The sequence below is a fragment of the Notamacropus eugenii genome, chromosome 2, assembly GCF_028372415.1.
Source record: "Notamacropus eugenii isolate mMacEug1 chromosome 2, mMacEug1.pri_v2, whole genome shotgun sequence".
NCBI classification, from domain to species: Eukaryota; Metazoa; Chordata; class Mammalia; order Diprotodontia; family Macropodidae; genus Notamacropus; species Notamacropus eugenii.
The window spans coordinates 458,507,904-458,523,004 of NC_092873.1; the positions used below are offsets into that span (position 1 = coordinate 458,507,904).

General features: G+C 37.5%; 1 protein-coding gene across 3 annotated transcripts in view; it reads left to right on the forward strand.

Annotated features, from left to right (window-relative positions):
- The window catches only part of TPR (translocated promoter region, nuclear basket protein), a 66,576-nt gene that overhangs the window by 34,135 nt on the left and 17,340 nt on the right, over positions 1 to 15,101 (forward strand). For all 3 annotated transcript variants that reach the window (XM_072648370.1, XM_072648368.1, XM_072648369.1), the window contains 8 exons: positions 1,982 to 2,112; positions 2,586 to 2,796; positions 3,340 to 3,480; positions 4,056 to 4,254; positions 7,183 to 7,388; positions 8,053 to 8,114; positions 9,407 to 9,615; positions 13,280 to 13,552. In XM_072648370.1, the coding sequence (XP_072504471.1) occupies positions 1,982 to 2,112; positions 2,586 to 2,796; positions 3,340 to 3,480; positions 4,056 to 4,254; positions 7,183 to 7,388; positions 8,053 to 8,114; positions 9,407 to 9,615; positions 13,280 to 13,552 (1,432 nt within the window). The remainder of the gene's footprint in view (positions 1 to 1,981; positions 2,113 to 2,585; positions 2,797 to 3,339; positions 3,481 to 4,055; positions 4,255 to 7,182; positions 7,389 to 8,052; positions 8,115 to 9,406; positions 9,616 to 13,279; positions 13,553 to 15,101) is intronic.

Sequence of the window (15,101 nt, forward strand, 5' to 3'; positions counted from 1 at the left end):
GAGAAGCAATAAGGAAAAGTATTGCTGCGGCACATTTATACAATGAAAGCCTTGTATAACATTACTTATGATGGTACAGATTTGTGTCTATGCCAGATAGCAAGTCCTTCCCTTCAAACTTAGCCTGCACTTGTTTCTTCTAGCTTTTAACCCAGTACCCAAATTGCCTTTGGTTTTTGCTCTATCCATGAAATACATCCCACAAATATTTAGCAAGCACTTATGTTCAAGGCACTGTATATAGGAGTACAAGGCTAAATAAACTGCAGTCTTAACTAGACAAGATTGTAGACTGGTCGGATTGATAGACATTAAGAACTAATGGCACATGAGGTAATTCCTTTGAGATTACTGAATAGGATGATATTCATACTTATATTTGGTGAGCTGTTTTTTGTATTTTATGTCCTTTGATCCCCACACCCTGAGATAGGTTGATCAGGCAGTTATCCTCAGTTTATAGGTGAGACAATGGAGGTACAGAGGAAATTAAGATTTGTCCAAGGTCTCAAGCTCTAGTGAAGGAGCCTGCAACTCAAACTCTAGTCTTCTTATTCTAATTCTAGTCCTTTCTTCACTACCATATAGTGCTGTCTCACTGAAGTTAATCTTAGAGATCATCTAATCCAATCCCTTTCATTTTACTGCTTCAGAAACAGGCCTAAGAGAATTACTTGACTTGGCCAAGATTGCATTGACACTAAGTGAGAAGGGTGAGACTAGTACGAAGCTCAGAACTTTGGGAGTCATTGAGCTCTCCCCTTTCAGTCAAATCAGTTTCCTGATATCCTTCCCTCTTCCTTTCCAACCTAGTTTAGGCTCTCATTGCTTTTACCAAGACCATTGTAACAACATCTCAACCAGTATGCTTTTTTCTGGTCTTTCCCATCTGTAATACATTCTTCACAGTACTCTCTATATAGCCTTTCACATGAATTGCTCTGATCTTGTCATCCCCTTTCAAAACCTTTTAAGTATTACCAACTGCCTACTGAATAAAGTATAAACTGTTCCTATATTAATATAAAAGATCTTCTAGCCTATCCTTTATGTGCCATATCTGGTACTATTTTATGTTTCAGGCAAATTCTGTTATCCCCATCAGTCCTCATGCCTCTGGTCCTTTATTCAAATCTTCCCCTCTTGAAATCCTTACCTTCCTGTCTTTCTATTAAAATTGCTATCTTCCTTGAGGGACCTGAATCAAGTACTCTCTTCTTCCATCTACCTGCCTATCCAGTGCATAGACTCAACTCCCTTTTCCCTGTCTCCTTCCCTTCCCATTGATACTGTGTGTGTGTATCTTGTTTGTACCTAGTTAGGCATATAATTTCTCTTCCATTAGAATATTGGCTTTGGAGGGCAAGAACTGGTTTTTTGCTTTTTACTTGTATCCTTAGTGCTTTGTACAGTGCCTGGAATATAGTTGGTGCTCAGTAAATGCTAGGTGATTGATTGTATAGACAGCTCTGCCACTCTCTGTAGCACTTTTTTTCCCATAAAAATACTGTCTCCAGGATTAAGTACAAACTCTTCCATCACTTAAAATTTTTCAGAACTTAGTCCTGCCTTACCTTTCCAGCCTTTTTAAAAATACTACTTATCATCCAATTTTATGGTCTAGCCAAACTGACCTCACATATGACATTTCATCGTTTCCCCTGTTTTCACAATCTGACTCCCACTTCCATCCTTATCTTTGCCCATTCTGATCATTAGTTCCTTCAGAACAGACATGAGGCCTTTACTGATCTCACCAGCTGCTAATTCCTCTGCCAAAGTTTTCTTGTATATATTTTGATTCTGCTTATACATACATCATATCTGTCCCAGTAGAATGAAAGCTTCTTGGGGACAGGCACGGTTTGATTTTTGTCCAGCCCCCTAGGACAGTGCATATAGCACATAGCAGTCACCTAATAAAGTATGGCATTTGTTTTGTAAAAAATAGACCATGATTATGAGGTTTGTTGTTTTTCAGCATCTTGCAAGCCAGCAAAAAGAGCCAGATTTGGAAGAATGTCGAAAGCTCCTTTCAGAGAAGGAAGTAAATACTAAACGCATTCAGCAGTTGACTGAAGAAACTGGGAGACTTAAAGCTGAAATTGCAAGGTATAGTGGAAGGAAGTTCTAAGTTTTAACTATTACTTGAAAAGAAACTTCAAAATAAGTTATGCCACTTACCTACCCTCCTTTCTCTAGAAGCTCTCTGCTAACAATACATCTTTCTAAAGAGAAAATAAAGGCATAAGACCTCCACTGTGTTGTGGCTTTCCTCATCATTTTCAGTGCTATGCCTTTTAAGTTTTCTTTTACTGTTTGACCCTCTTCTTGTATCCTAAAATAAGCAATGCTTAGCGTTTACTGCTATTACCTACTTATAATATCCCTTGAGCTAATCAGACAAAATATACTGTGTTTTTAAAAGGACATACTGTTATGCTTTAACTGTTAAACTTACACTTAAAATTGTGCAGTAGAAAAATATGAACAATTTAAATTAACTTGTTTAACACTGGTTTTATTTTTATATTCTTTCTCCTAACAAGATGTATATGAGTTAGTGTTGTTTTTTTTCAATTTAGATCAAATGCATCTTTGACCACTAGCCAAAATTTAATACAGAACTTAAGGGAAGAGTTAAATAAAATGAGAACTGAAAAAGAAACTCTCCAGAAGGACTTAGAAGCCAAAGTAGCTGATATACAAGAAAAAGTCAAAACTATTACTCAAGTCAAGAAAATTGGAAGAAGATACAAGACTCAATATGAAGAACTTAAGGCACAACATGATAAGGTGATTGTTTAAGAAAATATTTAATTTAATGTAATTAATCTTCTATAATTTTTATGTATTATTGATTGAAATACATGCATTAGTCAGTAATTTGGATTCTTAGATGAAGATAGAAACTTGAATGGATGTGATTTTTCTATTTGAATGGTGATCCAAAAAATAATAATTTATTCAGAGGTACAAATAATGTTTCAAGACAGGTGTTTGAAAGCATTTGTTGATTGTTTTCCTACCATTCAGTTTGCCTCCCTGTAAATCATTGCACATTTAAGTTTGTATTACCCACATGCAAACAAATCTCTATAGATAGTTATGTATATACATCTGTAAAGAAATGTAATGTAGTTTAATATCTGCTACGTTTAGAAACAAGAACATAATCTTGCAGAAATTGCCTTAACCCTTTTTTATCTCATTTGTATCTGAATTACCTCTGAGACTTTATTTTTAAACCCTTAGGTCAGGAAGCATAGACATATTCCCTTTATCATGTACAATATTCTGTGTATTGTTGATACTTAATAAACAGTGTCATGTTCTTAGGTAATGGAGACTTCTCAGTCTTCTGGAGACCTTTTGGAACAGCAAGTATCTATACATGAAGTGCAAGAACTCAAAGAAACTCTGAACCAAGCTGAAATAAAAACAAAATCCCTAGAGAATCAAGTAGAGAGCCTTCAGAAGGTAGGTATAAGAGAAGAGTAGATTAGAGCTCTTAGTCCCAACTCTTCCTGAGAGTGTAAGGAGTACATGGTTATGTGTACAGTGGTGACAGTAATTTATCTACCTCATAGTGACATCATAAACCTTGTCATTTTCCATACCCTTATTTCATAAGGTAGTAACATATTGTAGAATCATTAAATTTTGATTTTGAGGAAACTCTTAAGGAGCATCTAGTTCGGCTTTGCATTTTACAGATGAGGAACCTGAGGCTTTTATTTTCCCAGAGTCACAAAGCTAGAGTTGGTCTGGGATTGGTTGTCTGGCTCCAAGTCCAGTTCTGTTTCACTCACTGTACCACTCCACTGCATGAAAACATTAGCTTTTTTTGTATAATTATTTGAATCATTTTATATACATACAGATATATTCAGAGATATATACCAAACACATTTACTTAGTGCATTGGCACATGGTCATTTTAAGTAATGACAGTCTGTATTGATTGTAAGGTTTGTAATTCTCTTTGAGGTTTGGCAATTCTTATTTTTTCTCTAGCTAGCTACTTTTATTTAAAGTTCTTTTTTTTTCTTTAGGTGATAGCTGAAAAAGAGGCTGAAGCTAGAAATCTTCAGGAACAGATAACCCAGCTTCAGTCTGAACTCTCACGTCTTCATCAAGATCTTCAAGACAGAACTACACAGGAGGAGCAGCTGCGGCAACATATGACTGAGAAGGAAGACAAAACAAGAAAGGCTCTTGTTGCAGCCAAAGCAAAGCTGGCACATTTAGCTGGTAAAGCCATCCCTATATTTATTGGAGCTTGAAATTTATAATAATTACAGCCAAGCTCTACATACATTTTGCCAGTATGCAGCTTAGGTATTTGGAGTGGTGATTGGAGATGAGCAGATAGAAGATGAAGTGATTTTTAACTATCCCTACTTGATAAAAATTTAATTAGAATGTCATGTGTACAAAATTGATAGTGCTTCACATAGAATACTTAATGAATAAATGTTGTTTTACTTGATAAGTTGTATTAATTTCTGAAGATTTGGTCTTATAGAAATTGAGATTTTTCAGTAAAAAACTAGTTTCCAAATTGATGACTTTTGAAGATAATGTTGGCCAGGGAATGATAAGAATTTAAATTCATATCTTAACCTCACTATTTACAAAGTACTTTTCCCATGCATTTGACATTGGTCATCCCCTACTGCTATATAGTTTCTAGCTACAATAGCTAATACTGGAAGGCCTAGCAATACTTTTTTATCCTACCAGGATCAAATCTTATGACTAATATTGAAGTGAGGTGATAAACTGGATCAAGACATAATTCCTTGTTTTCTCGTAACTCCTAAAGTAAAAGGTACCCTTTAACCCATCAAAATCAGTAGCCTAAGAAGCCTAGGGGGAGCCAGATCCTATTTTAATTATCTCCAGTGAACTCTTCTGTTCTAAAGTTTCGTTATATCAAAATCAGGGTAGAAGGGGAAATAGAGTATAGCAGGATTTGATCAGCATAATACTTCTTTTTACCTATCATCCTAACTAATTTGTATTATTTCATTACTAACAAATACTTAAACTACTGATCAGTAAATTGATACAGGGTTTGTGAGGTTGTTCCCCTCTATTATTTACTTGGTTGTATCTTTGATGCTATCCTGAGATATGAACCAGTTTTTCTTGTTCAGGGTTTTCCTTCCACCCTATGTCCAAAGAATCATGCCTTTTCCTTTGTAAAATACAGCTTGGTTTTTGGTTGGATTGGGGTGTGTGGGAGTATTTTCTTTCTAAGCAGTATATCCTAAGTGAATTTGTAAATGTTAGTTATAGGTATTTATAGTAAAAGATAGATGACAGAATTTGAGGGTTAGAAGGCTTCTCCTCAGTTATATACTACAAACTATACTTGAATCTCCACTGTAACGTAACTCTTCCACATGATAGTGCCTGAGGATAGCTATCGTGTCCCCTCAAATCTTGTGTACACTAAGTGACACACTTCCACTGATCTTTATAAGACATGGACTCAAGGCCTTTCACTGTTTTTTTGTTTACCCTCCTTCAGGTGCTCTTCAGCTAAACAGTTTCCTTCTGCCTGAAAGTTAGGACTCTCTTAATACAGCCCAAAATCAAATTCACTTTTTTGCCTGCTGTGTTAGTCTGGTGACTTAGTGAGTCAGCAGTCCACTAAAACCTTTTCTGAAAAATTGCTATCTAACCAGGCTTGCCTTTTTTTTAATGTGCTTATAAAGTTGATTTATTTTTTTAAGCGAAGTGTAAGACCTGCCCATTAATGCCTCTTGAATTGCATATTATTAGATTCTGCCCAGTGCTTTAGATATCTTGAATTTGGGGGTCATAATTCTGTCAGTATGTTAACTGTTCCTCCCAACTTTGTGCCATCTACAGATTTGATGGTTATACCTCCTATACCTTTATCCAGAGTATTGATAAAAATCTTAAATAGCACAGGGCTGTAAGTAGCACAAATGGATTCTCCCCTGGAGACCCTCTGTCAAGTTGACATTAAATCATTAATAACTGTTCCTTGAATCCTGGCTACAAATAGCAAAAACTAGAACAGGAAGAGTCCTCAGGTCACTGAGGCCAGTCCTCTCATTTTATAGAAGAGGAAATATGATCCCAAAAGGTTAAAATGACTTAACCAAGTTAGAGGAGTAGAAGAATAGAATTTGAACTTAGGTTTTCTGACTCCAGAACCAGTGCTCTTTCTACTATTATGAATCCATCCAATTATGTTATCTATGCCACATTCCTCCATCTTCTCCACAAGAATAGTGAGAGATACTTTTCAAATACAAGAAGTCATAAGAGATAGGTTCATTGGAAACTGGAGTTTTTTGGCTTATGAATGGGATTGCAGTTTTTGTCTAATAGTAACAATAAGGCTTTACAAATATTATCTCATTTAATCCTCACAACAACCCTGGTAGGGTAGGTGCTATTATTATTCCCATTTTGTAGATGAAAAAACCAAGGCAGGCTGGTGAAATGACTTGTTCAGTCTCACAAAGTTATGAAGTATCTGAAGCCAGATTCAAACCCAGGTCTTTTTACTCCAGACCCCCACTGCTTTATCCACTGCACCACCAAGCTTCCCAGTACGTATGTATGAGAACGTAATATTTGTCTCCATAGTTTTTATTGTTTCAGCCTTTCCTGACTGCTTAGATACGTTTATCCTTGGGAGTGTGTGTATTAAAGAAGCAACCTGACGTGGATAAAGTGCTGGACTGAGTCACAGATACTTTAGTTCAAATCTAGCCTTTGTCACATTATAGCCTTGTGAACCTGAGCAAATCAGATAGATCTGGGTGCCTCACACAGCTTTCTAAAATTTGCCTACAAAAGTATAGCTAGATTACAGTCTTCATTCTCCCAACCTGAATTTTCCATGCTGAAGACATAGGTCCTTTGCTTGTTTTCATTTTATGTATTCGAATTGAAAACTAGCATCCTAATATGTAATTTTCTACTGATTTTAGACAAATGTTGGTTAGTATTAAACTGTTGACAGTAGAAGTAAATAGAAGATAGATGAGGTTCATTTAGAAAAAAGATATCCCTAAATTTAATAAGTAACTTGGCAGAGGTGTACAAAAGGACTATAGAAGTTGGATCTTGAATTAATATTCTTCATTTCTACCCTTTTGGTACAAAAGTTGTAATGTGGTGCTACTTGTTCAGGTGTCAAAGATCAACTAACTAAAGAAAATGAAGAGCTTAAACAAAGAAATGGTGCGTTAGATCAACAGAAGGATGAGTTGGATGTGCGTATGACTGCTCTTAAATCACAGTATGAAGGTCGAATTAGCCGCTTAGAACGGGAACTCAGGGAACAACAAGAAAGACATCTCGAGCAAAGAGATGAGCCTCAGGAAAGCACTAGCAAGGTAATTGGTAACTCGGTTACTTTCTCTACATTTAACCTTATCACACTCTTTATTCCTCTTTTTCACGTCAGATTATAGTGGGAATGGGACTATGTTCAGTAAGAACTAGATTTAAGTTCTAGCACCATTATTTACTATCTGACCATGGGTAAATTTCTTGAACCCTCTGAAGCTCAGTTTTTCCATCCTTAAAACAGAGTTAATAATAATACTTAGGACTACCTATCTCACAGGCTTCTTGTGAGGATCATATGTAAACAATAAAGTGCTGTTTCACTATGAGCTATTAATTTGTTATGTTTGTCATCTATATTTTTCTGAATGTGTCTTACATCCTCCTGTGTAACAGATTATTACTTCCTTGAGAAATTTATATTCCCCTAGCACAGTGCCTTGCATATTACAAGCTTTTAACAAACATTTGCCGAATAAATAATGTGATTTTTTTATCTTAAAATTTTATTAAAGATCTTCATAATTTATTTTTCCTATCTTATTTTTACTGTTAATAATTCACTCTAAACAATTTGTATGTAACTGTTCTTAAAGATTATCAGTAGGAATTTGTTGAGATTTAGGTACTAGTGCTATTTCTTTGTTTTGTTTTGTCTTTGGTATTTTAGAGGGACTACTTATTCATGTGCACAAACTTGTATCTTAATAGGTCTCTGAGCAACAAAGACAGATCACACTCAAAACAACTCCAGCTTCAGGTGAAAGAGGAATGTAAGTTTATTTTTCTATTATATTTAAGTTGTTCTTATAATATAGGCGACTTCTCCATTGCTGGGAAATCTAGAAGTAGTTTCAGAAAGAGTAGTCCAATATTATGCCCCCTTTTAAAGAATAATGTTTTCCCCTGACACATGCTTTGAATGTCTTGCCTGTTGTGTCCCAAGTTCTTGCTTTTTCACTGATCATTGTGTTCTTCTTACATTAGGAAGAGGTCCTCTTAGGCATTGAGATTTCCCTGCTAGTTCTTCTAATAGCTTATACCATCTTACCCTCTTTCCAGTAAAGATGGGCTGCTGCTCATCTTTAAAAAAAAAAATAGGTGGCAGTAGCCACAGTGAGCAAAATGGGAGCAATCTGACATGGGCAACACTAGCAAACAAAAAACAATTGAAGCCTTGCTGGGTTATCTCATTTCAGCTATTTGTTCAAAATTCTGAAACAACCAGGGAAATATCCTGATTTTTGTTTGGGTTTAGGGGGAGAGGTGTTATGAATGGTAAATAGAAATTCTTAATTTGTGCCATTTTATTTGAGGGGTGTGCGTGCAAATTGTAGTTAACTGACTTACCCAGGGTCACACTGCTAGTAAATGTCTGAAGCCTGATTTGAACTCAGATCCTCCCAACTCCAGGGCTAATGCTCTTTCCATTGGACCACTTAGCTGCCCTTTGCCCCTTTCATTTAAAACTTGTTAATTAAAGGATCATAGTTGAACTTTATTTTAAAAAATAATTGTTAAATGAGTTTTAAAATTCTCCTGCTTACTGTCTTCCATCTTCCCATTTCCAGTCTTGTAAATGATGATTCTTGAGTCTACAAAAGAATGTTGAAATTTCTTAGTTCTTATTTCAGGAGGCTCATTTGCTTTCTGCTTTTTGTAGATCTAATATTAGACCTTACATAAAATGTCAAATTTTCCATTTCCACTAATTTCACAATGACTAAGAATCTTGTACTTTTTTCTCTATCACATGAAATATTTGCCAAATAAAATTTTCAGTTTTTTCCCCTAAAATATCTTTCCTTAGAAAAGGATATTCATAACATTGAGGATTAAAGCTGATTAGCATTGAAGAGGTTTTTTGTTTTTTTTTTTAGGGTGCCTGGTTTTACATAACTTAATGAGAATCTAATTATTTTTTATTCTAGAAAATCTACATAATACCATTTTTTAAATAATATTAAAAATTATGCTACATATATTCCTTAGTGGTGTGTATGAAATAGAAAAGCTTTGGACTTTTAAATTTATTTGTCAAAATAAAAATACCTGTTATCTTTAGTGCTAGTACATCAGATCCACCAACAGCCAATATCAAGCCAACTCCTGTTGTGTCTACTCCAAGCAAAGTGACAGCTGCTGCCATAGCTGGGAATAAGTCAACACCTAGAGCTAGTATCCGACCAATGGTTACGCCTGCAACAGTAACAAATCCAACCACTACTCCAACGGCTACAGTGATGCCCACAACACAGGTGGAATCTCAAGAAGGTAGGTAGACCAACAGGTAAACTGTTCAATACTCAGTGGGCTGCTTTCTTGGTTCTTCATTATCTCCACTAAGTGGTTCACCTGGATAGTAGTGACATCATTGGAGGGAACAACTTCTCACTGCACTTAAGATATCAGTAATGCTAAAAGAGAGTTGTGTTTTGTTTTTTTAAGTAAAGCAAACTACATCCTTAAAGTTTTAAAAAGAAAATGGAAGAAATATTTAACACATACCTCTAACATCTCAGACAAACTAATTTCTACTTTTATACTTGCATATTTGAGGAATAGCATGTTAAAGTGAAAAAAAAGCAGTACACTTAAAATCATAAAAACCTGAATTTGAGACCCAGACTTCATTAAACAAGGTTATAGTATATCAGAATCTCTTTAAAAAGAGGGTGTACGGGCAGAGCCAAGATGGCGGAGTAGAAAGACGCACGTACACATAGCTCCGAACCCACAACCCACAGATCAGCTACAGGGGAGCAACTCACGGTGAATTCTGCACCCAGAGGCCACGGAATATTGGAGCGAGGGAGATTTCTGTTCTGGAGAGACCTGCAAACCTCTCGCGGGGGGTCCTTCGCGCTGCGAACTGGGAGCAGAGGGCAGCCCTGCAGCGGCCACGGCACCGAGAGGAAAAGATTCGAGCGGGCTACGGGGACGGGATCTCCAGCGGCCACGCGGGTCCCTCCACCCATAGAGGGACCTGCAAACCTCTTGCAAAAGGTCCGTCGCGCTGCAGACGCGGAGCCCAGCCCAGCCCAGACCTGCTGCGGCCACAGCACCAAGAGAAACAGACCCGAGCAGGCTTCAGGGACGGGATCTCCAGCGGCCGCACAAGTCCCTCCGCCCACAGGTGACGGGATCGGTGAGAGAGTCTCTTTGGTGGGTTGAGAGGGGAGTGGGGTGCCCTCATGATTCGGGCCCCCCCGGGAGGTAGAAGCTGAGAGGCGGCTGCAGACAGGGGCTCCCCAAGCGGACGGGAGCCTGGCTCCATTGTGGAAGGTCTGTGCATAAACCCCCTGAGGGAACTGAGCCTGAGAGGCGGCCCTGCCCCGACCTGACCACCTGAACTTAATTCTCACACTGAATAGCAGCCCTGCCCCCGCCAAAAGCCCTAAGGCGGGAAGCAGCATTTGAATCTCAGTCCCCAAACGTTGGCTGGGAGGACCAGGAGGCGAGGTGGGTGTGAGGAGAATATTCAGAGGTCAAGTCACTGGCTGGGGAAAATGCCCAGAAAAGGGAAAAGAAATAAGACTATTGAAGGCTACTTTCTTGGAGAACAGACATTTCCTCCCTTCCTTTCTGATGAGGAAGAACAATGCTTACCATCAGGCAAAGACACAGAAATCAAGGCTTCTGTGTCCCAGCCCACCCAATGGGCTCAGGCCATGGAAGAGCTCAAAAAGAATTTTGAAAATCAAGTTAGAGAGGTGGAGGAAAAACTGGGAAGAGAAATGAGAGAGATGAAAGAAAAGCATGAAAAGCAGATCAGCTCCCTGCTAAAGGAGAACCAAAAAAATGTTGAAGAAATTAACACCTTGAAAAGTAGCCTAACTCAATTGGCAAAAGAGGTTCAAAAAGCCAGTGAGGAGAAGAATGCTTTCAAAAGCAGAATTAGCCAAATGGAAAAGGAGATTCAAAAGCTCACTGAAGAAAATAGTTCTTTCAAAACTAGAATGGCACAGATGGACGCTAAGGACCTTGTGAGAAAGCAAGATATCACAGAACATAGCCAGAAGATTGGAAAAATGGAAGATAATGTGAAATATCTCATTGGAAAAACAACTGACCTGGAAAATAGATTCAGGAGAGACAATGTAAAAATTTTGGGACTACCTGAAAAGCATGATCAAAAGAAGAGCCTAGACATCATCTTCCATGAAATTATCAAGGAAAACTGCCCTGAGATTCTAGAACCAGAGGGCAAAATAAATATTCAAGGAATCCGCAGAACACCGCATGAAAGAGATCCAAAAAGAGAAACTCCTAGGAACATTGTGGCCAAATTCCAGAATTCCCAGGTCAAGGAGAAAATATTGCAAGCAGCTAGAAAGAAACAATTCAAGTATTGTGGAAATACAATCAGGATAACACAAGATCTAGCACCCTCTACATTAAGGGATCGAAGGGCATGGAATAGGATATTCCAGAAGTCAAAGGAACTAGGACTAAAACCAAGAATCACCTACCCAGCAAAACTGAGTATAATACTTCAGGAGAAAAAATGGTCTTTCAACGAAATAGAGGATTTTCAAATTTTCTTGATGAAAAGACCAGAGCTGAAAAGAAAATTTGACTTTCAAACAAAAGAATGAAGAGAACCATGAAAAGGTGAACAGCAAAGAGAAGTCATAAGGGACTTACTAAAGTTGAACTGTTTACATTCCTACATGGAAAGACAATATTTGTAACTCTTGAAACATTTCAGTATCTGGGTACTGGGTGGGAGTACACACACACACATGCACACACGCACACATACATAGAGACAGAGTGCACAGAGTGAATTGAAGAGGATGGGATCATATCTTAAAAAAAAAAATGAAATCAAGCAGTGAGAGAGAAATATTGGGAGGAGAAAGGGAGAAATTGAATGGGGCAAATTATCTCTCATAAAAGAGGCAAGCAAAAGACTCATTAGTGGAGGGATAAAGAGGGGAGGTGAGAGAAAAACATGAAGTCTACTCTCATCACATTCCACTAAAGGAAAGAATAAAATGCACACTCATTTTGATAGGAAAACCTATGTCACAATACAGGAGAGTGGGGGACAAGGGCACAAGCAGGTTGGGGGGGAGGATAGAGGGGAGGGCATGGGGAGGAGAATGCAATCCGAGGTCGACACTCATGGGGAGGGAAAGGATCATAAGAGAATAGAAGTAATGGGGGACAGGATAGGATGGGGGGAAATATAGTTAGTCCTATACAACACAACTAGTATGGAAATCATTTGCAAAACTACACAGATTTGGCATATATTGAATTGCTTGTCCTCCAAAGGGAAGGGGTGGAGAGGGAGGGAGCTAAAGAAGTTGGAACTCAAAGTGTTAGGATCAACTGTAATGTTCTTACCACTAGGAAATAAGAAATACAGGTAAAGAAAGCTATCTGGCCCTACAGGACAAAAGAGAAGACGGAGACAAGGGCAGAGAGGGATGATAGAAGAGAGAGCAGATTGGTCACAGGGGCAATTAGAATGCTTGGGTCTGGGGGGGGGAGGGGATAAAAGGGGAGAAAATTTGTAACCCAAAATGTTGTGAAAATAAATGTTAAAAGTTAAATAAAATAAAATGAGGGTGTACGTTTGTACTCCTATCTTGTAGGGTTATTGTAAGGAATTAATTTATTGTAAAGTACTATACAAATTTCAGTTGTGTTATTATTGCATGGAATTTCAAGTTATTGACGTTTAAGATTGGGTTTATTCATATTAGCAAAGAAGCATTTAACTACACATAGTGTGATCCTGATACACTAAGGAAATTATCGGAAAGATATAGTTCCTATACTATCATTTATTACTAACGGCATCTTATTGGCATGCCTTTCTAAAAATTTTAAAATCAGTATTTGGAAAGGTCTGAATAGTAGGAACAAGCTGCTTTTGTGTTTTTGTTTTTTGTTTTTAATTAAACTTTAATCTTTTCTCTTTCAGCTATGCAATCAGAAGGACCCGTGGATCATGTTCCAGTTTTTGGAAGTACAAGTGGGTCTGTTCGTTCTACCAGTCCCAATGTCCAGCCCTCTATCTCTCAGCCCATTTTAACCGTTCAACAACAAACACAGGCTACAGCTTTTGTGCAGCCCACTCAACAAAGTCATCCTCAGATTGAGCCTGCTAGCCAAGAACTATCCCCAAGCATTGTAGAAGTTGTACAGAGTTCACCAATTGAAAGACCTTCCACTTCAACAGCAGTATTTGGTACAGGTAAGTTTAATTTTCTAAATAAAAGTTGTACTTAGTAATGTAGCAGGAAACACTTTTTCCCTTGCTATGATAATAACAATGGTTTCCCCAGATTATTAACATTTTAAAGTCTTCAGTGAATTTTTATTTTATGTTTGGGCACTTAGGCACTTCCCTTTTTTTTTTTTTTGAGGCATATTAGAATGTGTTCCTAAAAGTTTATTTAGTTTGTGCAAATGTGATACAGAGTATTTCACAGTTTTTAGATCACTTGTAGAGCTCTGCTGTTAAACAAGTTAATATACATCTTTACTAGTAATTTGTGCCTCAGATCCTGAAGGTCATCTAATACTGTCATCTTGGACATCGCTACATCACTATTTGTGAACTCTAATATACAGTCAGTCATCAAGTCTTGTCATTTCTGCCTTCATAGTCATAATAATAGCTAACAAGTTTATGTACACTCTCAGGTTTGCAAAGTGCTTTACAAATATTATTTTATCCTCGTAACAGTCCTGGGAAGGTTAGGTACTATTATTACCACCATTTTACAAAAAAGGAAACTAAGGCTGAAAGAGGTTAAGTGATATGTCTGGGTTCACACATATAACCAATGTCCAAAAAAAAGTTCAATTGAACTAGAGCCTGCCTTGTCTCCAAGTTCGTCATTATCTACAGTGCTCCCTAGCTGCCTTAATTGCAAGACCTGAATACTATTTTTTTTAAAAAATTCATGACCAGACCAGAGGGAGGGCCAGTTTTCAAAAATTTATGCTATAAATGTAATCCATGGAAGGGTAGATTTCATAACCCAAAGTAAGCTCTCACCCATATATAATAAAAATTCATCTCAACACTTTATAAATTGCAAATGCCAGAAATATAGACCATACTAAGACTAATGAATCACATGTGTGACTAATATTTGGTTTACTCTGTTAGCTATAGATTCTGTTGATGCTATAGTAATATACAGTTCTGTCTTGCAGACAACCAGCAAAAATCTTGCAGTGGAATTTTAGGTCTTTGTTAATGGAATATAAAACATTTAAATTATAACTAAAAAATCTTCACTGTGTCTTAGTCAATAAACATTTATTAAGCACCTTCTATGTGCCAGGCATTATGCTAAGTATTAGGGATACAAATATGAAAAAGACAGTATTCAAGTAACTCAGAATCTAATGGAGAAGACAACAGAAAGGGGATGGGGGCAGGGAGGAACATGGTGGAATCTAGTCCATAGAGTACAAGCTAGAAGGAAATGAAGAGATGGCTTCCTGGGAGCCCTCCTTAGGAGGTTTGGGGAGAAGTTCTTTGTTCTTCCCTCAAATCAAAGAGACAGAAGGTGCTGAATAGTACTGATAAAATGAAAATACCAAAGCGGATGCAATCTGGCAGATTGGTGAGGTTCTTAATGACAAGTTTTCCTGGGAGCGTGAGGGAGTCTAGTGCTATGAAGGCCAAGTGATTTGGTCAAGGAACAAAAGTCAGCTCAAGGGGGGAAAGAGATTGCATATGTTATCATTTTAAGCACCGTTTACTGTTATAAGTTTTGAAATAGTGA